The 26,481-nt window shown below is 34.0% G+C and overlaps 2 protein-coding genes across 2 annotated transcripts; both read left to right on the forward strand.

Moving 5' to 3' along the window:
• Nucleotides 1-15,900: 15,900 nt before the first annotated feature.
• Nucleotides 15,901-16,293, forward strand: LOC126704000 (uncharacterized). Its single transcript, XM_050403043.1, has one exon. It carries the CDS (start codon nt 15,901-15,903, stop codon nt 16,291-16,293), a length of 393 nt encoding a protein of 130 aa, XP_050259000.1.
• A 714-nt stretch (nt 16,294-17,007) lies between these two features.
• On the forward strand, nt 17,008-24,779 carry LOC126701776 (annexin D5-like). Its single transcript, XM_050400137.1, has 6 exons — nt 17,008-17,187; nt 21,027-21,172; nt 21,420-21,638; nt 23,166-23,381; nt 23,495-23,584; nt 24,412-24,779. Exons 1-6 carry the CDS (start codon nt 17,112-17,114, stop codon nt 24,613-24,615), a joined length of 951 nt encoding a protein of 316 aa, XP_050256094.1. The 5' UTR covers nt 17,008-17,111; the 3' UTR covers nt 24,616-24,779.
• The last annotated feature ends 1,702 nt before the right edge of the window (nt 24,780-26,481 follow it).

A 26,481-nucleotide genomic window follows, 5' to 3' on the forward strand; every position in this document is an offset into this window, starting at 1 on the left:
ACACAACAGAACTTAAAACACTAAATCTAATACCCTAACATGCATTTTAAACATACAAAAATGTAAACCTAAGCTAGATAAACATATTAAAGCATATTATAACAAAAAAATAAAGCAAACAGAAGGATTAAAGAGCAAAAAAGAAAAGAAAAGAAAGGTTTAAAACTTAATACCTCAAACAAAAGCTCTTCAAGCTTGATTTTTGACCTTTCCCCTCAGTCAAATCTATTCACAATTCAATAAAACAATAATTAGTAATCTTAAACTTAAATATCAAGGCCAGGAAAGGCTCTAATCAAAAGAAAATTGACTTGAGGATGTTTTGTGAAAAACTCCCTCTTTGATTCACTATTTCTAATGAATCTTAGTGTTTTCCCGTGGGATTTCTATTTGTTTTGAAAATATATCATGTAAGTCTACTTATAGTGTGAAAAAAGGGGTTTGGAACGACTCCCATATGATGTGGGATTTGTTCCAAACCTCAAAATTAATGCAAAAAACTTGTCTTATTTAGGTTTCTAGAATTCGCTATGCGTGCAGAAGATTAGGCCTACGTACGCATGCAGAAAGCTACATGCGTAGGCCGATTCTTGCGTGCGCATAGCGAGGGTTTCCTTGGACTTACTTTTTTTAAAATAGATTTATTTACTAATTAAAAGTTATATTTTTCATTTTAACATTTCTCAATTCAATTTAACATTTAATTGGGCTCAAAACCAACCTTGGGTCTTAGAATTTAACATCATTGGGGAATGGGGGCCCGAGTTGTAGTGAGTACAAAATGCGGTGTCTATAGTGGGTGTTTGAGGCAGTGGTAGTGGCTAGATGTGGCAATGGATGGATGTGGAAGTGGTGATTGGTTTTGATTGTGGGTGAAGAGAGAGAAAGGGTGAGGGAAAAAGAGAGAGACGGTGAGGAAGAAAGAGAAATAGAGAATGAAATGAATAAAAATTGAATAGTATTTGCGTGAGATGTGAAAAATAAGAATTGGGATGTTGGGTAGGTTGTAAAATGGTATTGTAAAATAGATAAAGTAGTTTTTAAGATGGTAAAATGAGATATTGTTTAGAATCCCGGATGCTAATGCTCTAGGGTTGTTTAATATCTCTTAAAGTTTATGTAAAATGTCAATATTATTACTATACAACTATTCCTAAGACAAACCCCTGAATTGTTCAAAGACTATTGCATGGTCAATATTGAATTCCTGATCCAAGGACAAAGCTACAAGCAGAAGGCTTTTAAAAAAGAGTGCCTTTTATTTATTAAATCGAAAGAGGCAAATTTTCTAGCTATGAGCATAACAAATGAGGTTTGAGATTTTTTTTTTTTTTTTTTAAATTTGTTAGTTTTAATTTTGCTTTTGGTTTGAGAGAGAGAGAGAGAGAAAAGATATTTTAGTTTATGAGTGTGGGAGATTATGAGTTCTCCAATCTAGAACTCTCAATCAAAAGAAATGAACAGTCAATACAACCAATGAAGTGACATAAAGTTGTTTTTTGCTTTTTATATTGGAAAAATTATTTTTATATATTGGTAATTGGTTAATATATTGGGTCTAATTAAACTTTTACAAGTAAAGGGATAATTCTATTAGTTAAAAATTTGGGGCTTTAGGTTGTATAAATTGCCAAGTGCTAGAGAAGCCCCTATTACATCGATATCATATCTCTTAAAAATAAAAAATAAAAGCATCAATTAGAGCTCAAGTTCATACCGAAACCCAAACAATAAATTGGAATCGAACCCTTCAATACCAAATCAGAAATCCAAAAATTTAAACAAACATATGGTTGCTACGACTTAAATAATGCTTCCAAGTGCAGGATTGTCACGAAGTAATAACTCGGAAAGCTTGAGGTCGAATCCATAGGGAAAAGGGAATTGATTAGCAAACCACAAGAGAAAAAAACTAAAATAATAAAGTTTAACTAAAGAGATTTTTGATAGTTTAGTAAAGGTAATTTAAATTGAGAGAAAATAATAATATATTAAGGCACTAAGGTTATGGATCCACATACAACACATCTATTGGTAGTCTTAACAATATTTATTTTATAATTCAACTAAAATTCATACAACGAACGATCTTAGTCGGATGATTTAACAATAAAAACTCAAGAATTAATTGTCTAAGGTAGATTCATGCAATTGATTGATTTTAGGCAAAACAAAACTAGTGAATTAGTTCGCAGGGAATACTAAGCAATCAAAAACATAATAACATAAGTATTAAAACCAATAAATAATTGTTAAGAACATACCAATAAACGGTTGGGTTTCACCCCTTGCCTTAGCAAGGCTTTTAGCAAGTCATAACACAAATACAATTCTAAAAACTGTAAAGAAACTTTAGGAAAACCTAAATTATGTTCTACAGCATCTCTCCTCTGAATTTTGCACTAAAGAGCCTTTAAATAGGTCAAGAAATTCTATTACAAGTTGAATTCCCGTTTGGAGAAAATCCCAAGTTTTAAGGCTTCACTTAACCGACCTTTTTGGCCCATTTAATTTTAGAATTCGGACTTTTGGTAAACTACAAAGTTGTATCCCTTTAAGTTAGCTTTTCAGCTCAACTTGAATCATCTCGATTGGACATCTGAACCGAAAGTTATGCTCCAAATACTAACTAGTGTGCAAGTTGGAATCCTAATCCGAATTGGACTTGGATTAGGTGCAAATTTCCTTTGATTCCTTGCTCCAATTATACTTGAATTTAATTGGGTTGGCCTTCTTTGACTTCATCATGACCCTTGTATAATTAAAGTCCATTATCTTTTTTTTTGCACAAATTCACTTATTTATTTCATTATCCTACAAAAGACAAATTCACGCATTAAAATTCAATTAAGCACAAAATTGATTATTTAGCATTATTCTAAAATCAACTATAAAATGTATGAATTAACTCAAAATAAGTATGATAATGCTTTCTAATAATAATATAAATATGCAAAATTAAGCTATTATCAATGGTGTTCACTTGCATACCCCTATTTCACCCTCTAGTATGGTTGGGATAGATTTAAATTGCTATTATTGTCATTATCTTTTATTTCTTCTCTTATTTGATGGACAGATGATAGTCTTATTATATTCCACAACAATGTCCAGGATTCAAACAAACTATGGAATTATCATGGTTCGTTGATAATCCATACTAGTAAGTGTTTATTTTGGAATCAATGACCTTAGGTTAGTAGGCACCTCTTAGCTTCCTCCATGAGAATGCACAAGATTCAACTTCATCCCCAAGTTTAATGTAGCAAAAAAAATATATATATATATTTATTTTTCAACTAAGGTATTTGTTGAAGTCTATAATAGGAAAATTATTCTCACCTCAGTTAAATGAAATATTATTAAGTTGTGAGAGACCAAAACATTTGGGATCTCTTAAAAAGAGATGGTATCGGCACCTCTCCTTTGGGAATTTTGTTTATTGTGGAATCGTCACTTATTTTTTATTGACTACAAAGTTAAGGGGAAAAAAAATAGAATACATAAATAACATCGAGTTCTTATTTATTTGAACAATTACAATTGATAGAAAGAAACTTTACATGGCTTTGGTCCTAATTAAAATCTAAGTAAAGAATTACAAAGCTATTTGTCCTAGTTACAATCTATCAACAAAAAACTACTCTACAAACCTAAGATCTATGGTTCGGGGGCTAGCTTATAGGATAGGAAGGTGTTAGGCACCCATCATACTCGGATAAAATCCAGTCTTCTAGACTCTAACGATCATTTAAGTACCCATTAACATATAGTAATGAGAAGCAACATGTGTTTAAATGATAAATCTAAGATTAAGTCAAGAAGTGGACTTTTATGAATCTACTCTTTTTAAAACAAGAGTAAATTTTGAAAAAGGTATTTTAGATCTGTTTTTTATTACAACATAAGAAATTAAGAAAATATTTTAAATATGTTTTTGTTAGTAAGAAAATGCTGAGTTTTGGAGAGAAAAATATACATATGTTTTTACTTAGAAAGAAAAATAGTAGAGAAAAATCCAAATATGTTTTTATTTAGAAAGAAAAATAGTAGAGAAAAATCTAGATCTGTTTTTATTTAGACAGAAAACATGAGATTTGAGAGAAAAATCTAGATTTGTTTTTATTTAGAAAGAAAAACAATAGAGAAAAATCCAGATCTATTTTATTTAGATAGAAAACATGATATTTGAGAGAAATATCTAGATCTATTTTTATTGAAAAAAAAAAGAAAAAAAAGAAGAAAGAGATTTCAAGAAAGAGTTATAGATTCATAATAGAAACTTCATACATCATCTTGGATCTATTATGCATGAATCATGGGTTATCATATGAACAGATTCATTAAGAAATATGAAAGCATGTTATGAATAAACTTTAAACAAGTATGCAATCAACATGTGAATAAAAAAGAACTAATAAATAAATTACTTACTGTTGAGGGGAAAATTTTGATGTTCCCAAATATAATATGGGATAGCCAAACCGAAACTCGACGATGGACTCTTGAAATAAAGCCCAAAAGCTTTCGATGTCGTGTAAGCCTAGGCAAGTGATAGAGGCTACACCTTGACAAGAAGACAACAACAAAGCACAATAAACACATTACTGTTGTTAGTTTGTTATATTATTAGTCTTTTTACAGCATCATAGTTCAAATTAGTCCTTCAGTGGTAAGGGTAAAATTACACTTAGTCCAGAAAAAACAGATTTAAACAGTCCAATAGTCGATGATTAAATAGGTTTAGGAATGTGTTAATTCCTGGGGGTCCTTGCATGTGTCGGCCAGGAGAGTTCATTGTACTTTTAGCCATCATTACATTGATGCAAGGGAAAAGTTCAATTGTTACATATAAATTATATCCTTCAACCCTTAAATAAAAAGTAAAAATTAAAGGTTCCATGGGAAGAGATAGTTTCCAAAACATTATGGCCTTCATCATAATAATACTAAACAAGGATTAAAGGCTTCATTGTCACAAATAAAAGAGGAAAAATAGGATGGAATGAAGGGAGAGAGGGATCCCAGCTCAGTACAGCAAGTATTAGACTAAGATTTTGTTGAGTGTGTGCTCATAAGGCATGAATGAGACAATGTGGTTTGTTTTGAGTGAGTGGGATGAGATTAACTTTGAGGTTAAGGCTTTTTATGAGTAGTGGTTTGTTTGTGAGTAGCGGGAGGCATTTATGAGCCGTGATTGTGTAAAAGAGAGGAAAGAATGTTTGAGGTTAGATGAATGTGGGCTGGAGGGGATGAGTAGTGAGCTTAAGGAGAACTAAACTACTAGCAAAATGGCAAATAGACCAGGGGTTTCAGAGGGAGTAGCTATCCCTGTGGGCTGAGATGCTTATCTTTTTATAATGGAGCTTTAGGGAAGCATTAATTAACATGAGTCCAAAAAACATAGGGTTAATCAGAGGTAGAGAACCAGGGTTAATCCTCCTGGGATTTTTGGTTAGAAGTAGAAGGCTTGCTTTATGGGCTGCTTTGCTTCTTTGGGTAATGATGGGATTTTGCATTAAATGTCAGGATTTTTGGGGCTGAGCTTAATCAATGTGATTGGGGCGTGTATCAAGAGTAAATCCTAAAGTTACAACTAAGATTTAGACCCCCAAGAAGTAAGATTCAATACCCCAAGCTAGGTGTCAAGTTCTAAGCCTACTTTAGGGGGTTCTGCTAGAGGTCCTTTTATGCCCTCCAAACCACATGTTCCCAATTTTTCCCCTTTAGAATTCATGGGCTTGGCACATGAATTACGTCTTGAATGTTTTTAACATTTTTAGCATTAATTTGTTAGAGTTTGGATAATTTGGTTTCAGCTCCCCTTCCGCTGGAGGTGCAATCTTGGGGAAAATGATGGAGTTCCATCATTCTTTAGACTTTAGCTAATATTACAGCCCTTGGGCACTGTTCACGTCAGGTAGAGGGCGGTAGCAAACTGATGGGACAGCCGTTAGTCCATTCTCAAAGGCTTAGTTCTTCTTGTATGAGTCTCTAGTTGCTCTTTTTGGTTAGGGATGAACGAGGGCTGGTTGCCTACTCTCAATCCTTTGCCTCCTACTGGTTTTTTTTTTGTTTGGGCTTGCTTACATGGGCTGGTCCCTTTGGGCTAGGTTGTGTGCATCCTACAAAATAGTCATAACACATGTTTGCCATGGGTTTTTATCCCTCATGGACTTTTGTTAGTGAATAGTTTGAGTTTTTTCATAGATACTTGCAATGGGCCTTTGGGCAATTAGTTGTATTGATTGAAATAATAGGACAAGTTTCAAATACTTTTGTAAATAACACTTACAATGATGAATTCCATATTGCAAATAATGTTCATGGTTCTTAATAATTTAAATGATGAACTTGTGGGTTTGAATATTTGACCACGGGTGTTGAAGGTATATATTATAGATGTCGTGATGCAAATGATGTTCATGTATTTCATGGGTTTATAATACAAGAACATGATCCTCAAGATAGCTCTCAATGAGTTTTTTCATAAGATGATTGCCATGGTCCTTTTTTGCCACGGTAACATTTTACCATGATATTTTTTCTTTGCCAAGCATTGATAATCTTCGGCTCTTTTTCTTTTTGATAAAGTAGTGCCAATTAAAATTGGGCTTCGATGTTGCCAATGAGAATTGGGCTTTGATGTTGCCAATAAGAATAGGGTTTTGGATGAATAAATTGCCATGGGTTTAAATCATGGGCTTTGATTATTGAATTCCATTGATAAAATTGTTTTGCCATGGACTTGAATCATGGCTTTTCAAATATTGCCAAGCATAAGTATTCTTGGGCTTTAAATAGAATAGGATGTGTGTATTTGAAAGTAAATAGGTGGTACTTAAATAAAATTAGGTGTAAAAAAAGTACCCTAACACTTACTTGCATGAATTCTTTAAAAAAATGGGGGAATTGCTTTAGAAGTTTGAGAGAAAGTATCTCTCTAAAATCTAAAGCATTAGCACTAAACAAAAAAGAAAATCTTAAAGTCAAACTTCCAAAGTTTCTTTTACGTTAAGGGGAGAGGGATGTTGAATTTTGGTTTTTCTCCTCTATTTATAGAGGTGTATCTGCTTAAAAAATAAGTTAGGGTTGCTTTAGAAGTTAGTAGACATGAATTAGGTCAGATTTTATCTCAAAAAATTGAATTTGATGAGTTTTGACCTGAACAAAATGTATCTAGGCCCATTTTGCAATTTGTGCTATTGAAGTGTTGATTGGTACTTTCCAATTGCTGATTGGCACTCCTAACAGCTTCACCCGATTCTGTCTTTTTGCACGTTTTGGACTCTTTTTTGGGCGTTTTTCTGAGCTGGGAATTATACTTGGACGTGTATTGAACTCATATTCCTGATAAAATTCACCTTAACTTGATAATTAGATGTTTAAAATAATTATCTCAAAGATAATCACCCTAAAACTTAATTATTAGTTTAATTTTTAACATTTTCAAATTATTTCTTTTATTCCCATGCAACCAAACTTATTTTAACAAAACTACTTAACCAATTACAAAAATTAATTTAATTAATTTTAATTATTAACCAATCAAAATTAATTTCAATTAATCTCATGTGATTAATTCCTCCCAAAGAAATGCATGCATGCCGTTAAAATTTAATACTGTGATGTCTTTTGATCCGATCGCTTGATTTAGGTATAGAGTTGTGATCGTTAGAATCTCAAAATCATTTTTATGATATGTGATGAATGGACTTAATGAGTGAAATGCAATCATGATTTTTGAGTGCTTAGAATGATTATTTGGTCATCTCTCAAGGTTAAATTATGGGTGCAAAATTGAGTGTCTACATAAGTATTTCAAGAGTAAACATGATGTAGTACTATAAAGTATAAACCAATAAAAGTTATTAGCAAATCTTGTAGTTTAACTACTTCTTGGTTGGTGTGTCCATAACATTCAGTGTTCAAATCTCTCACCCTACATTGTAAATTTGTAACTATCCAACTAAAAAAAGAAAAAGAAAAAAAATGGTAAGTCATCTAATACAAAAATTAATTTTCCACATGACTTTTTGAATATATATTATTATTTTTAGTTGGCCTTATGTAGTAAAATATGATTAGGATGCAAAGGAAGAAGAGAAAAAAGAAAAGAAAAAATTTTAATTTAGAACCATATTTCCATTTCCTTTTAGAAGAATTACTAGTTTAATTTTTTTTCTTAAAGTGATATTCCCACGTTGGGTGGTGGTTTTCAAAATGGAATTTGCTTAATATATGGGCTGTAATTTAATTTTAAAGCATCCAATAGGCCTATACCTCTTATCCCAAAACGAATGAAGTATCTTATATCTATATATATCTGAGATGCTTCTAACCAATTGGGTTTTTTTTTTCTCTAAACAGAGCTTGGATACTTCATTTTTTTGGTTCAGCGGATCCAACCACAAATTAGTCTAAACCATTAATTATTATAAAAAGAATGAAAAAAAAAAAAAAAAACATAAATGGAAAATGTTAATCTTCTTTCTTCTAACTTTTTAATCAAAGATGCTTCACTATCGGCTACGCACTAAAATTTTTCCAGCTATTCAAACCAACACAACGAATCCACTAAAGGATAATATAATATTTTCATAAAGCAATACTTTTTTTTAATAGGTAGATATATTAGATAATGGGAATAAAGAGGTAGTGTTCAAATAAAAAATATTAAATACTTCTTATCAATACATATATATGAAATACAACACCAAAAAAGATGTTACTCGAACCAATGCAATACTTAATTACCATTATTTTTGAGTGGAGTTGTGATATGTCTTTGTGTTAGAATCCATTTCCCTCTCCCTTGTGTGTGTGTTTGTTTCTCCAAAAAAAAAAAAAAAATGCAATACTTAATATTGTTATATAATTTGTACTCTATAACCATTGAAGGGTCCTTCTACTATATCTTTACTTTTTATTTATTTTTATTTTATTTTATTTTTTATTGGGTATAGTATCCACCTCAATCTCAACAGTAAATTTGGGGTCCGTTTGGATACTGTTTATTTTGCTGAAAACTTAAAACATTGTAACAAAATAATTTTTAAATGTATGAATAGTACTATGAGACCCATTTTTAATGAAAGTTTTGTTGAAAAAAGAGGCTTATTGGTTTTGTGAATAGTGCACGGGACCCACTGGTTACTCAGAAATGTGCTTCTAAAAAAAAAAAAAAAAAAAAAAAAAACACAGATGCAAGGACTTGGATGCAATCCAAACGCATACTTGGTGTTTTAATCCTGACCTTTCATATAAAATTTTAATGGATACTAGTTACCGGTAGAGTAGGTAAGCATATAATATACAAATAAAATAAAAAATTAGATGGTTATCTCTCTGGTGTTCTCTTAGCGCTCTCTCTAGCATTCTTCCAGGTCTCTCACTCTCCCAAAATCATAAAAATGTTTTTGATATTGTTAAAGGTAAGACTCAAAACGATAAAACCCTAAATTCAATGTCTTTTTTTTTTTGCTTTTTCTTCCCCCTTTTTCCTTTCTTTGTTTTTTGGGGCAACCCATTTGTAAAAGTAGATATATACAATTTCAAATGATTATTGTTGACTTTCTTGTGGGTATTGGGTACGGGGTGGGTGGGGAGGACTCCGTAATCTTATCATGATTTTTGAATTTGAGTCTATTTGTTCTGTTGGAGTAGCACGTGTGATATGTATGTGGGTTTGTGTTATTTTATTCAAATAGATCCTACAAATAATTATAAAGTCCATGTTTTTGTGAATTAAATCAATAATATGATTATGTTTTCTTATAGCATTAGAATTGGCTTTAGAGCATTAGTATTATAGTAGGGGAAATTATGGTGTACTTCCGGAATACCATAAATGCATACTCCCTCCTCTCGCATGAATTGTGAGTTCTACTAATTAAATTCATAGTGGGACCTACCATTTATGTAAGAGGGAGAGAGTACGCATTTATGGTACTTTAGGAGTACCTAATAATTTTCCTTATAGTAGGCATTTTGCTAAAATGCTAAATTTATTATCAAAATATAGTAAAAGTGGGTTGCATTAATGGAGCAAAACCCATTTCTTTTTGCTGCTAAGCTACAGTGCACACAATAGCTAAGATGGTAAAAACAAATTTATTAAAATATATATTATTTAATTATATTGGTGGTGGTGTTTGTTGTTTATTGTAGTAAATATATTATTTTATTGTGTTGTTTATAATATTTTATTGTTTTAAATGCTAAAATAAAACCACTAATTTGAGTTTTTTGTAAAGTGAGGTGGTTAAATGGATAAAGTAACTTTTTGTAGTGCCAAATTGCTAAAATTTTGACACCACCAATGCTGATGCTCTTATTATTCCAATTATGGTTGGTTAGTGCTTAAAGATTGATTATATATATTGAGAATCTAATAGGGTTCTATTGAAACAATAAATTTTGGTTTAGCTAAGAGATAAAATGAAGACTTTAAAATCTTAAATTTACAAGTTCTGGGATATATTGTATGCTAGATAAAATTTCAAATAATCAACAAAGTAATTAGAGCATTTGCAGTAGTGTAGCTAAATAGCTATATAGCTATTTTAGCTACACCAAAACACAAAAAAGAGGGTTGCAGCAATGGTGCTAAACCTAAAAATTTTAGCTTCTCAGCTACAGTGCACATCTATCTTTAGATGTGCACTGTAGCTCAAAGGTTAAAAAAAAAAAAAAAAAAAAAAAAACAAACAAACAAACAAACAAACAACAACAACGACAACAACTATTTTATGTTGCGTTCACACTGAATCAGAATATTTTAAAAATATTTTTTCTTTTCTTTTTTTCTCTCCTCTTTTCCATTTCTGCCCGTTGCTCCTCTCTACTCAGTCCTCACACTTTATTTTTGCCCGTTGCCGCCGACCAAGCCCCTGCCCAGCGCTGATCGAAACCCCAGCCCAGTGCCGACCACTCTTTGCGTTCTCCACAACTCCACCCCCCCTCTCTCTTTGCTATCTCATGCCTAGCGCCGACGTGGGTCTCTATCTCGCATTTTCTCTCTCTAGATCTCCACCTCAAAGGCCGAACCTTCGAGCTCCACCCTCTCTTTGCTATCTCATGCCTAGCGTCGATGTGGGTTTGTGTTTGTGTTTTCAGATCTGTTGTGGGCAATGGGCTTGTGTTTGTGTTTGTGGCAGTGGGCTTGTGTTTTTCGATCTATGGGCATTTTGGCACAATTGATGAAATATTTGGGGGTATTTTGTTTACAGTGTTTTCCGATGTGGTTGTTGTGGGGGCGGTGGTGAAGATAGAGTGAAAGAGAAAGAAAGACAAAGCTAAAGTAGAAAAACAAAAATGCAAGTGAAGATAGAGTGAAGATAAAGAGGAGTATACGTGTGTGGAGGAGAAAAACAAAGAGTAAAAAAGAAAAAAAAAAAAGAAACATGTATTTGGATGAAACCAAATAAGATAATGGGAAAAATAAAATAAAGAATAATAAGAAATTAAAATTAAGAAATGTTACCACAATATTTTTGCAATAAATTTTAAGTGATAGGTTATTACTATCTAATATTGGTGAGAAAAAAATAATTTTTTTGATGGTGGTGGTGGTTGCGGTTGCGGTGGCGGTGGTGGTAGTGACAGTGGTGGTGGTAGTGGCTGTGATTGTTGTTTATTGTAGAGAATATATTATTCTATCATGCGGCGGTGGCGGAATAGTCGGCGGTGGTGGAAGAGTTGGTAGCAGTGGCGGTGGCGGCAATAGTGGCAGCGGTAGCGATTGCGGTGGTGATGGAAGAGTTAGTGGCGACGGCGGTAGTGATAGCGGTAGTGGTTGCGGGTAGTTGTGATTGTTGTTTATTGTAGTAGATATATTATTTTATTGTAGGAGATATATTATTTTATTGTGATGTTTATATTATTTTATTGTGTTGAAAGCTAAAATAGATCTACTACTGCAGCATGTGTGTAGGTAAAATTAAATAAATTAACTTTTGGTGAAGTTAAAAAGCTAAATTTTTATCTCTATTACTATGGATGCTCTTATATAGCAGCTGACATAACTGTGGGTGGGTAAGAATAAGATGGGGCTGTATAGGTGATAGTGATTTTTCCCTCCTATCTTGATGGATTCACAAGAAGTGTACCAATCAAGGAAAAGAGAAATTATAAGAATGACGTTGGAAGGGAAATTGCAGAAAAGTTGGCAAAGGAAGCAAAGAAGAATGAGCTGATATAGTGATATTGAGTTCTTCAGAGTTCAGGCAGACAGGCACTATCAAGAGCCTTGGGTGATTACTGCCTGAAGGAAGATGGGGTTATTTCTGTGCCAGATGTGACATAAAGAAACATAACTAGCAGAGATATATTGGTTATATTGGAAATAGATGGGGTATGCATTTTCTTGATGATGGTTGCAACTTGCAACTCTCTCTTTTCCTCTCTTTTGGCTAGGACGTTCCAACTTTCTCTTAAGCTCACAATGGCTCACTATTTTTCTCCTCTTATTCGCAACTCATTATAATTTCCATTGTCATTGTGAGTAGATATTTTAGAATGACGAAATACTCAGTTGTCAGCTACAGAGCTATTGAGTAGTAAGCAAGTTCTAAATATTTCAATGAAACTTATATTTTCTATGAAAATTATACTGTATTAATTTCAGTCTTTAATATATTAACATATTTATGTATAAATCTAGCCATAGTTAATTAAGAGAAGTGCTATGTCCAAAATATTTTCACAACAAATCATAAGTGGCAAGTTGTTATTGGCTCTAATTTGAATTCACAACTTAAATTATTTTTTTGTCCACCTATAACAACTAATAACAACCTACCGCTTAAGATTTGCTGTAAAAATGTTATGGATATAATATTTCTCGTTAATTAATTTTGTTAATCTTTTTATTAATATATTTATTTTATGGTATATTTTATGGTTTTGATAACTATGCTACTAGCTAGAAGGTTTATTTCTTCTTTTTAGAAGTCAAGAACGTGACAACGTTTATCATGCGGGTACACCATACAACATTATGTGTGCTCAAAGGACTATTTTTTTTTTTTTTTCATTTAATTTTTTCTTTTACAGATTCTTTGAAATTGGGTTATTTCAGATTAATTAATATGTTCACTTCGATATTTATGTTGCTATTTGGAAGAGCAAAAAAAGGAATAGAAAAGGTTCATAAAGAATATCATTTTTAATTGAATATGGATAAAATAAAATAAAAAGTGGTGTTTTTTTAGAACTCTTAACTACATGTGGGTAAGAAACATTTTAATTGGAATGAATGGGCTAAAGAGTGGATAGATTATACCACAAATTGTGTTTGTAATATATATATATATGTGTGTGTGTGTGTGTGTGTAGGGTCACGTTTTTTAGGCCCGGCCCAAGAGGCTTGGAACCTTAGACCAGTGAGCCCGATACAATGAATTTGTAGAGAGTGGGCCAAAGAGGTAGGCTTTAGTACATGGACGATGGCAATCGCGGTGTTCTTTTATGGATCATGTTTGCCGTATAACGATCATCATGGTGTTCTTTATGGTTGAGTGGAGACAAACTGAGCTCCTTCGAGAGGATTGGTTCTCGGTACGGCCTAAGGAACCATTTTCGATGCCTCTGGGGTGTTGGGGGTCCCTGCGCCCCCCCTCTCTCTGTTTCTCTTTACTCTCATTTTATAGTAGTTTTCTTCCTCCTGAATGGGGTCCCTAGGGTAGGTACTTGTTCCATCAGCTCTTCCCTCCAACTGTTGGGAGTGGTTGTAAGGACAGAGAAGTATGGTCGTGTCAGGCACAAGGCACTGAATGCAATAATGGCAGTCTTTCCTTCTAACACTTTCATTGTCCTTTTCCGTTTTAGTACTTTTCCCGCTCCGTGGGATAATAGGGAGCGTCATTACCGGTGGCAAGTTACTTCCCCTATCCTCGGCTGCACTGTGCCGAGGAGGGCTTTCCCCGTGACCGAAGGGGGCTCTCCCCGTGGCTGAGGAAGGGCTTTTCCTCCCCGCGACCGAGGAGGGATTTTTCCCTTGGGCTGGACCTTTGGCCCAATATAGACATCGACATGGGCCTACTGGTCCTTTACCCCCACAATATGTATTGAATTTTCGTAGGTGTCATATATTGACTAGTGTGTGATATATTTTTTGGATATTTAATAATAATAAAAAATAATGAAAAGTGGATTTCTAGTGTAATTAATAATTTGTTCACCATCTTTCCTCTTGGGCACTGCAATGTATGGAGGTGGTGGTGGGCCGTTCTTCTTCAATCAAATGTTGGAATGTGAAGATAGGATCGATCGATGCTGATTAGATTACTGAAACTGTGAATGAAAAAGATGAGCCTGCCATGTTTGTTGAGGCTAAAGTTTTTTTTTTTTTTTTTTTTTTTTGACTGAAAAAGGTAGGTTAAAATATTAGGTAAGCCAAAACAAACATGTCACGTTTTTTATGACTTAGGAGCTCCTCTATTTTAGCTGTGAGTGCCTAAATTTGCAGGGCTAATGCCGCTGCATCTTGAGGTGTGTTAGACTCCATCTGGGTGTTGAAAAGGGTAGAGCTATGTTTTGAAACTAGGGTTTGAAGTCGTCCCCACAGATGGCGCCAAACTAATAATACCAAAAATTGTTAGTTGCTTATGTTCGTCCAGATGGAATGTGTCGTTGGTGCTTCAAGGAACCTGCATGAGATCAAGAGTAGAACTTTGCTTGATTGGTCACCAGTGTGGTACTCGCCACTGAACTTCCGATGATAAAGTTAGATGAAAATTGAGTATATTGAGCAAAGATAATGATAGTATGCAGGTCTCTTGTTATTTAAATGTAAGTGTTTCAGTACCTTTTCTAGGAGTCTAATATTGTTTATATATAGGGTCTTCCCTTCTAGTAAGGTCTTCCCTTCTAGTAACGTCTTCTGGTGGCTCAATGAGATGGCTTGATGTCCCCTCCAAAGGCCATATCTCCTGTATTTATTGGTGTGTAACGGTTCCGCCATTAAATGTCTGTTTAATGGCGCTTTTGATCGTCTAGTGTGGATTGTCTGGACGAAGTGAATTATTTGGTTCATCACCTAGCATATAACTTTTGTCCTAAGTTCTAACCCTGACCATCTATGACTATAATGAGAATATTTGTTAGCTTCCAAGTGTTGGAATTTATATTAAAATATCATGGGAAAGTTTATGTCAGTATTGAATTAAGATTTGATAACCACTATTAGAAATTCTGGCCAGTTTGGTTGTGTTGTTTAAACAATAGTTTTTATTGTTTAAATAATACAACACATATTTCCACAACACTTTTTCACCCACATGTATTTCCACAATACTTAAACAATGTTACTAGAACAACATTACTCCAAAAAAAAAAAAAAAATCCTATTTATGTTAAATAGCATGTGCTATCAATCCTTGAGTAGTTTTAGATAGGGTAAAATACTATTTTGGTATGGCAAGACCAGTGGCTCACTACCCGAAGCACTTACAGGGTAGTCATTCCAGAGAGGCTTGGAAACCAGATTAAGATGGTTAGGGACTTGCTGGGTAAGGAAGGAATGGAGTGGGACATAGAACTGGTGAGGGGTCTCTTTTTACCTTAGGATGCAAAGGCAATCCTTAGTATCCCCATCAGTGAATTGGTTGCAAAAGATAGAATGGTATAGGCTGAAGATAAGAAAGGTAAATTTATTGTAAGTAGTGCATATAGGCTGGGTCAGGAAATAGAGGCAAAGGGGGGTAACGCTGGTTGCTCGAACCTAATGAAAATGCATGGAGTTTGGCAGGGGGTGTGGAGAATGAACTGCCAAACAAAATTAAGCACTTTGCTTGGAAGGCATGTAATGGTATCTTGCCCACTAAAGACTCTCTCTTCCGTAGAAAGATCACGGACACTAATATATGTGAAGTTTGTGGTAGGCAGGTAGAAACAACCATGCACATGCTCTATTTTTGTAGCCGTGGAACAGAGGTTTGGAGTGCAAGCAAGCTTTCTCTGCCTTGCAATGTTCAAGAGTCATGGAGCTTCGTGGACACATTTAGTCGACTTCGGACAAGTTGGGAGGCCCAGTCGGGGCTGTTGGAGAGGTGGGTCACGATGTGTTGGGGTATTTGGAAGAGCAGAAACGAGGTCCGGCACGGCAGAAAGAGGCGACCTGGTCGTGTAATAGTGAGAAGCTCGCTGAAATTATTGGAGGACTTTCAATCAACCAATGAGAAGTTGAGCAGACCGAGAATAGAAAACCAGAACAGAGCTGCATGGAAGCCACCACCACTAGGTTCCTTCAAGGTCAATGTAGATGGTGCTCTGTTCTCAAAATCAAAGTAGTCCGGCGTGGGAGTTATGGTGCGCAACGAGGAAGGTAATGTGATAGCAGCCATGTCTAGGAAGATGGATTTACCTCTCGGAGCGTTAGAGATGGAGGCGAAGGCCCTAGAGATTGGGGTGAAATTTGCTGAGGAGGTGGGGCTTAGGGACGTGGTGTTTGAAGGAGACTTGCAGCTAATAATCAACGCCGTCCACGGTATTGGAGAGGCTGAGACTTCGGTTCAGAACATCATCCAAGGTGTGTTGCAAAAAGCCCAATGTATTACGGCGTTTGATTTTTTACATATTAAAAGGCAGGGGAATGCCCCTGCCCACTTGTTAGCTCAACATACTCAAAATGTTGAGAACGTGGTGGTATGGCTGGAGGACTGTCCCAGTCAGGTTGCACATGCGTGTGCACATGATGCATCTGTTTTTCAATGTACTGAAGGGAGGTTTGAGTATTTCCCATCAAAAAAAGAAAAAGAAAAAGTAATTAAGAAATACATTTCAAATGCGGATTTCAAACCCAGGGGCCAGACCTAAAGGAACTCACTTAGGACATTCAACACTCCATGACTTATTTACCCCCAAAATGGTTGACGCGTGTAATGTACGCGCCAAGACATTGACCAAACTCAACCCTCTTTATTTTAATAGAAGCAGGTAGGTTCCTCGTTTCTCACGCAATTCAAAATAACTGTTCTCTCTCTGCATTTATAAGATATGTTTTTTTTTTACTAACAACACTACGAGACAAAGCACACAACATAAAGGTCGAAGAAGGGAAGAAAGAAAGAGAGAGAGAGAGAGAGAGAGAGAGAGAGCACAAATCAATTATGTCGACGCTAAGCGTTCCTCCAGTTCCAACCTCCCCAAGAGACGACGCTATTGCACTTTACCGTGCTTTCAAGGGTACTACTCTCTCTCTCTCTCTCTCTCTCTTTCTTTGAAATTTCTATACAAACATGCTTTTACTACTTGTTTGGTCCAACGTTGTAAATCCTCTACCCAAAAAAATAAAATAAAAACATGAATTCCATGACACGTATAGATACTAATTGGCTTCAATCTTGTGAGCCTTTCATTTCATGCCTATCAATAATATTTGGTTCAAAAGGACTGATTCTACTTTTTGGGTTTTTTTTTTTTTTTATACTGTTTTCGCTGTATGTCATGTCATGTGTCATCCCAATGTCTCCTCAACTAATTTACCAAAAAAAATTTCAATTAACTAAAAAAATAAATGTGCCCATCTCAATTTTTATTTATGAGCCTTAAAGGTTAGGATACGGACGCGTGTTCTCATCTGTCCAGTGGAATTAATCCTTTCTAGATTGCACAACACGCGTCGGACACGATACCGTAAGACTCGCCGGACTCCGGTGTCCGAGCGGTGTCTTTTTTTTTTTCACTTCTCTGACACGGCTCCGACACGGTAAGGAGGTTTCGGACAGATACAAACAAGAAGAAAAAAAGAAAAAGAACAAAAAGAGAAAAATGGGTCTGTGACTCACTAAATTGGTGCTAATGGCTGAGATCTGTACTTCAAATCTTTTATTTTTTTTATTTTTTCCTTCTAAATCCTTTTCTAATTTAGATCTCATTCCTCTCCATTGTAGTTATCGCTAAGACTTTCAGCTTTGTGTCTTTCAAATGTTCTTACCTAACTATTTAGTCAATGATGTCAGATGGTTGATGGTTGGGTAGGAGTGGTGTGGCAATTTAATACACTTACTGTATATCTTTTGCTATTTTAGAGTCATCATGCGTCTTTCTTTTTTTTTTTTTCCTTTTTCTGTCAGTCCACTTCTTCTTTTTGGCTTTAATTCATTCATTCATTCACTCTTTGCTTATTGTAAATATTGTATTTTTTAAATTCTATGTCTAAAAATACTAAAAAATATGTCTAAATATAAAATTTAATTAATTATTTAATTACTTTTCAAAAATTGCCTTATCCTGTATTTGTACCCATGTCATATCTGTGCCTGTGTCTGTGTCTGTGTTGGTGTAACTTAGCCAATAAGTATACACTTATGTTGTTGGCACGCATGAAGCGAGGCAGGGCTGAGAAGTATTTCAAACTTGCTTTTAAGGCAAGTTATATAATGAGAAATGAATTCTTGTTGAGAGGACTCATTCAAGACCCTATATACTAATAACTGCTTGATTTTTATTTTTATTTTTTGGACGTCACATTTAAGCATTTTTATTTTTACATACTACTAGAACAACAATGAATGTTTTTAGTCAATTGTGGATCTGTTTTTTTTTTTCTTCTTATTTTTCAACATCTTGAAACAATGCTTATTTGAACAATCTACTTTCTGTTGTTATAGACCTAAAAAATTGTTGTTGTTTCATTAAATTCAATTGACAATGGTTATTTTCTATATTGTTCTCTCATACAGTCATACTTGCTTTAAGGCTAAGCACCCCACGAATCTATATTATTCATAAAGCTTCATGGTGATTTTCTACCTTAGGCTTTGGATTTTTTCCCAGCAGATAAAAAATACACTAAAGACCTAGTCACATTGTTGACTGTTACTTGATTTGATTCTTTTACTTAAAAAAAAAGTATATGAAGGTTTAAAGTTTTAATCTTCCTCTTCTTTCAACCAAATGGAGACTAGGGGAAGAAAATAAAATAATTGATTGTTTTTTAAAGTATTAAGGAAAATAAGTGTGTAATAGAAACACATATATGGTGTTTGGGCAAATCACAACCACAACAGAAAGCAATGCTCTAGGTTTTTTTATTTTTAAGAAAGTGAGGCATATCATGTTATGATAATTGACTTGAAACATTGGAAAAGTTGCCTCCGAATATGATTTAATCAACCCATCTGCTTTTATGCTGTGACAATGAGTTTGTTTCAACACTGCTTTTAGTCAGTGTACCTTGCAGATGATTGTGGAATGTGTACAAGCTCAAATAAGTTAGAGTAAAACAATATTGATCTGTTTTGGGGGTGAAATCAGTTTAGTTGACTATTAAATGAGGAGCCTTTACATTAAAGATTAATATGAGAAGGGACCAGGACAACTCTCTTGACTTCGTCCCAAATCTGGGATTAAATCTTGACTTCATCAGGATTGGCAGTGTTCTTGGGTACAGGGACTCCTGTTGTGTATTCCAGCCATTGAAAAAAAAAAAAAAAAATCCATTAATATGAAAAGGAAAGAAGTTGATATTTTCTGCATAGAAGATAAAGGGTGTGATTTTACTTGCAAGGATTGGAATGCTTTTCCCTTTCTTTTTGTCATGAGGTCTTTTGCCTTGAGAATATTCAATATTGTCTCCAAATAGATAAGTTGAAAAGCGGTCTGGTTGGCTGCTGAAAAGATTATGCCACTGGTTCTGATCACCCAAAGTAACTTCTGGAAGTTCAATTTTGATTTTATGTTGAGATACTTATGGTGAAGTCATTTAGGAATGTGAAGTGTTAAGTAGTTAAAAGCATCATTTCTAAAGCATATATTGAGTGAGAGAAGCAAAGAAAATCCTGTCCTGTGACAGCTTGGAGTGATCTAGGTGCCGTTTGGATTGGGCTGAAAGCTGCGTCTGCGTGCGTGTTTTTTTTTTTTTTCACTTCATGCGTTTAGCTTTAGGGTAGGGGGACAATTATCACTGTAGCAGTACTGTTCATATACTGTTACTGTTCATGCATTGTTCATGGAACTCACAACCACTTTATTCAGGAAAAAAATATTAAAAATAGGTCTCACGGTACTATTCACACATTTTTGCTACAGTGTTTTCAGTTTTAGCAAAAATAAGTTCAATCCAAACAGACCCTTAGAGAGTCATCTTGCCTTTTATTCTAAGTTGACTTAATCTTTTACTGAACAAATTCTGAAATCTAGTTTTGTCAATGCATAATACATTTAAAAGGTTGATGTATCAATGAGAATCAGTAGAATCATCCTTTAAAAATGGTATTAGTTCTAAGCCATTTGTTTATCACATAAAAAAACTAGGACCAAAAAAGTTGGTATGAGAAGAATCTAGCAATCGTAAATTAAGTTGAAAAAAATATTTGTATTGCTACATTATTATCATTTAGGCCAGTAGAATATGTGGTGGCTTATTACCTGAAATGTTTGGGAGTTCCAAAAATTTATGGGGGCGCATCTCTAAAAAGCAAGGCCTACTTTAATATTTGCTTACAACAATGTCGAAAAAACCACATCAACAAAACCGTGCATAGCCAAAGTTCTTGTATCATGTAGGCAGGTTAATTTCTGTTTAGGTTTGCTTATTTTGTAACCTAGAGTCAGGGAAAATTGTGAACCTCTGGTTGTTGAGAAAGGATTATGAGGCTTTCTGATCTATTGAGGATTAATTAGGTGAAGGTTCAATGGTTTAAAATTCTTTTGGAAGCAAAGCTAATTTGAGGACACTGTTAGAACAATGGCTTAGGGCTTGGTAGGAAATATTAAGTTGTGCCATAATGCTCTTGTGCAAGGCAACAGATGTTCACTGCAAGATGGCAAGTTCATATTTATAAGTGGTACTTCTTGGTTAGACAAATCAAGTTCTGTCACCACTTTCCTACATTTTGATTTTTACAAAAAATTGATAGTTGAAATATCATCTATTTTTTCTTTGTGAGTCATCGCTATGTTTTAACTTTTGGGTTTGTCTCATTGACTCTTCTATGTGAAATTTGATGTTTCAAGAAATTTTTGTTATGTGGTACTCATATATGTTTTTTTTTTTTTTTTTTTTTTTTTTTTTTTTTCAGGGTTTGGGTGTGACACGGCAGCAGTGGTCAATATTCTTGCCCATCGTGATGCAACACAACGTGCTCTCATCCAACAAGAATATAGAGTGATGTATTCTGATGACATTCTTAAACGCTTGTCTTCAGAGCTTAGTGGCAAATTAGAGGTACTGACTATACCTACTCAGCTACTCATGACTGCTTGAAGGCAAAGATCTATGGAGCATATATACTTTCTAATCACTTTCTAATCACTTTTTTTCCTTTTTTTAATTATTTATTTGATTTGTTTCTGACTCAAATACTTCAGAGAGAGTTGCAGATGATTGTATTTAGCAATAAAGCAATATGTTGTTTTATTTAATTATTATATATTTTAAACTCCTGTTCATCTTACATTCCTGCATTTATCAGACGTCAGTTCTGCTCTGGATGCATGATCCGGTGGGACGAGATGCAATAGTTGTCAAGCAGGGATTAAGTTCAGAGACAAAGAATCTTCAAGCTGCCACTGAAGTAATATGTTCTCGTACACCAACCCAGATACAGTGTTTTAAACAACTATATCATTCTAGATTTGGGGTTCCCCTTGAACATGATATTGAAATGCAAGCCTCTGGAGATCATAAAAAGGTAGCTTTTTCTCTATGCATTTTTCAATTTTTCTTTAGCATTGCTTAATGTTAGTTTCCATGTTTGAGAGGAATTTTGACGTTCTCACTTTTACCTAAGGACATTCATGAATAATTTTCCCCTTTTCTTTTCTTTTTTGGGTGTGTGTGTGTTTTTTTTTGGGGGGTGGTTCATAATGTGTTGATGCCTTGTAGACTTCTATGTGTTGACATGGAATCTGATCATATCTACCTGTATGTAACTGCAACTTTATATTGGCTAGATGATCTGGCACCATGTATTGCAAGAAAAGGATGCTCTAAACGGCTGAATAGTGTACATTTTCATATTACTTATATAGTCTTAGTTTGTGACATGATAGTTTGAAGGCATATTTATAAAGCCCTGGAGCTGACCTAAAGATATTGAAATTGCCTAATGTATCATTGAATGTTACATGGCCTTATGTCATACTGTTAGATCTGTGTATGATGGCCCTAAGCAATTGCTATGTACATTGAAGATGAGGCTCTCAAAAGTCAGAAATAGGTCAATAATAAAGTCATATATTGCATCTGTTTCTGAATCTTGAAATGGATGAATTCTTTGTTTTGACTTGATTTGCAGAGCTGCAGATGAGACAGAATTGGAATTTGGATTGTTTGACGACTGATGAGTCTTGTTATAAGCTTTAGGCATTCTTAAGCCCAAAATCGTATTAGAGCCTACACAGAAAGTGCAAGCACAGCCTTGTTTGAAGTACATTTTTGAAGTATTTAAAGACTTTTTCTAATTTGGAGTAATATTTATAATATACAATCAAAATAATTTTTAAAATTTAAAATAGTAATATGTAGCCTATTAGATCAAATGATTGGAGTAGTGCAATTCCACAAAGGTTGTCACTTCAAATTTTAAATCCAACAATGGCTATTTCAATTTCTTATATTTTCTATATAGTAAATTTGAAAAAAAATAATCAATGGACAACATGATAATCAACTAATCACATACAATTTAAAGGCAACATTTTAGGAAATTGTCTGTGTTTTACAAAATTTGGACAGCTATAATAGCAATGATCAAAATGAAGTACATGGCTTAACCAAAGCATGACCAAAAGTCAGTGATCATCAAGCACTAAAATACTAAAATGTAGTGACTAATTGAAAGGGTTTATGGGAAAAATATGAAAGAAAGAAATAAAAGCTCACTTTTTGGGCTTTGGGATTTTCCAAAAAGGGGCAAAAGTGCACACTTGATGTGCGCTTCATTGAATGCTCCTTGCCTTTTGGGTTTTGCACTTCATGCTTTAGAAGTGCCAGGTGCAATTATAACAACATTACTGACTTATAGTATAGTAGTATATATCTAATATCTGTTATATGAGGGGTGGCTTGATTCATGGTTTGTGATAATAATATGTTCAACCTGAAACTGTGTTGTGCTTAACCTTTCAATGTCTAATTTTCGAATTTAAAATATCCCTTTTTAGGATATGAGAGGAAATAAAGTCATCAATATCTTAATGCAAAATATTTGATGTAGCTCTTGCTTGCATATGTAAGCACACCCCGTTATGAAGGTCAGGAATTTGACAGAGAGATAACTGCGAAGGATTCAAAGGCTCTTTTTAAAGCAGGGGAAAAGAAATTGGGAACTGATGAGAAGACCTTTATCCACATATTCAGTGAACGAAGCAGGGCACAATTGGCTGCTATTATTTCTGCTTACCATGACATGTATGGAAATTCACTTAAAAAGGTATATATATATTTTCTGAGATATCTTATATTTTTGTTTTAAAAAAAAAAAAAAAAAAAAGAAAAGATCTTTTGCCTGAAGGAAAGAAGTGCTTATTCAATCTTGAAATTTAGGCAGTGAAGGGCGAGACATCGGGGCTTTTTGAATATGCTCTCTTGACAATTTTAAGCTGCTCAGAGAATCCGGCGAGATACTTTGCTAAGGTATCATGTTGTTTCTCTTTGGTGAATTTGATTACAATGTATAAGTTTATCATAATAGTAATTTCACAAACTGGTAGTTTCTTGCTAAGAAGGCAAGGTAAATAGTACTTTTTGCTATTCAGGTTTTATCATTTCAGTACAGATCATTTTGTGGAAAATAAAAGAGGCAATAGTAGAGTTATCTGGTACACATGTATCACTTTATGTTGGATGATTTTAGTACTGTTAACTACTCTAAATTTGAAGAATAGTAGTTCGGAATGATTTCCTTAATTGAAAAAAAAAAAAAAAAATTCCATTCTAATGTAAAAACCAATGGAAATTAGTTTGGTTTTGAAGGCATTCCAGCACCCTAAAATAATGAGGTATGCCAAAGCTTTCACATGTTTTCTGTTCCCTGTGTGGATAAGGCCCATGTAGTACATATACATGGATCAATTTCTAGTTGGACAGCATCATGATAATTCTATAAAGCTTTTACATAATTTCCTTTTATTATGAGCTGCCAAACATCCCTCACATTATTCCAATAAATTACAAGTTCTTCCATTGTAACGATTAGAAACCAACAGAACAAAAGTGGGCCTAACTCATTGATTTATGACTATATCCACTATTCTGATACTAGAATTAGATAGGAATGAAATTATGCTTTGTCAAACTATTCTCTCCGTTTCCATATGGACCATATCTCTAGTTTTTCTGAACAACAGGGCCAGATATGCTTTTACTGATGTGGGATTATGGTACTCAAGGACCTATATACCATTTTTATTATTGTCATAAAAATGACATGGATGCATCCTAACACCTCTGAAATTTTGCAGGTGTTGCATAAGGCTATGAAGGGCTTGGGGACTGATGACACCACCCTTATAAGGGTAATTGTGACAAGGACTGAGATTGATATGCAGTACATAAAAGCTGAATACCTGAAGAAATACAAGAAGACATTGAATGATGCAGTCCACTCGGAAACATCAGGCCATTACAGGACTTTTCTTCTTTCTCTTCTGGGTCCCAACCGTTAGCCAAATGATAGATGATAAGCGTTTGTAGGGGATTATGATGATGCTGCTCTATTATGTTGTTTCTGTCTTGATAGGATCATTGATTAAGCTTCCTAAAGTGTGTAAATAACTAAATATTGTGTTGGGTGCTATAAATAAAGAACTTTGAAAATATTTTAGAATCATTACATTCACACTCATTTAATGATGCATTTGTTGGAATTTTTCTTGAACTTATACTAATATTTTGATCTGCTGGGTGGTGATCCTTTGTGGAGATTATCTCTAGGGAAAGGCAGCATAGGACAGACAATCCTGAGCTGGGGGTTGTACCATACTAGTTCAATTCAATTAGGGTATGTTCAATTGTTGAGAATTATCTTGAGAGTTATAAGTTCTTAATAATTTAAATTCACAAGAGTTAAATTTTATGGATATATTTAGAATTTGAATTTATATAATGTTACAGAAAACACGATATTTAGAATTAAAATTAAAATTGTTAAAAAAATCTTATGCTCTTTATTTTAGAAACCAATAAATTAATCATTTGACCATTATGGACAGTTTTGTTATAAAAAAAAAATGCTTTTAAACATTAATGAACATTATATTTGGAGGAGAAATAAATATTTTATTTCCTTGAAATCAACTCTACGTTCTTAGTTTAAGAAAGAAAATATAAGTAATTGGATTTGAGCATCATGTTAGTATTTCTCACATATATAGACATTTCCAAGAATTGACATTTCTTACCAAAAAAAGTGCAAGTTAGAATTCTCACATTTCATGAGAAGTGAAATGTTGGAGGAAATTGTAATTCTCAAGAATTTTGTCAAATGAAGTATTCAATAATTCTTGGAAATTGATAGTTCCGGTTCCAAAATTTTACATACTAGACAGACACATTGTTATGACTTAGACAATAGTAGTAGACCAACATATGCGTGTAACTGCACTAGGACTCTCAACTTGCACATCAGTTTTTGCAGAGACTTAGGATAAAAATAAAGAAGTTGTAGTTGGAATTAAAGATTAGGAATGATTCTATTAAAAAAAATAAAAAAATAAAGATTAGGAATGATAAGTATTAAGAGTCGTTTAGGAGTTTAAATAAATTAGGAGTTGTTTATTAAGCCATCCCTATTATGTAGGAGGAGATAAGTGTAAATTGGTTGCTATCAGCAGTTGTTTGTATTTGTAATTTGAATTTCTGACATAACTGTTGTATCCCTTATTTTAAAGGGTAGAACGTATTAATGAAGGTAAACAAAAAATTATCCTAAATTCTCTTTCTTATTCTCCGTTCAGGAGAGTGGTTATCTTGAATACAACCAACAATCCTTCATTTAACTCTACAAACATTAGGTTTTATCATTTGGTAATAGAGCCAGATGATGAACAATCCACCACCTACACCCTTAACAACCCATGATAATCGTTTGTTAGCCTTGGAAGTTAGCAACCATTCTATCCTAAGACAATTTGACATCTAGAAGGAAGAATTCACCAAGAAGTTTACTAATATAAAGGAAATCGTGGAAGCCCTCTCCAATGCTATAGCATAGATGGGACGGAAAATGGAACGAATGGATAACCAAAATAGCAACCTCGAAGACGGATCAGCCAGTTGCAATTGTGAGACTAATGGTGGTTTAGCCAATCAAAACGGAGGAACTTTTGGAGGGATACAAACTTGATTTTCTCGAATAGATTTTCCTCAATTCAATGGGGAAGATCCCACCGGATGCATTTACAAGGCGGATAAATTTTTTAGATATCAAAGAACAGTAGATAATGAGAAGGTTCTACTCACTTTTTTCAATCTACAGGATGAGGCACTCCAATGGTATCAGTGGTTTGAGAAAAGACAAAGAGATGTTTCAT

This window comes from Quercus robur, chromosome 10 (assembly GCF_932294415.1).
Source record: "Quercus robur chromosome 10, dhQueRobu3.1, whole genome shotgun sequence".
NCBI classification, from domain to species: domain Eukaryota; kingdom Viridiplantae; phylum Streptophyta; class Magnoliopsida; order Fagales; family Fagaceae; genus Quercus; species Quercus robur.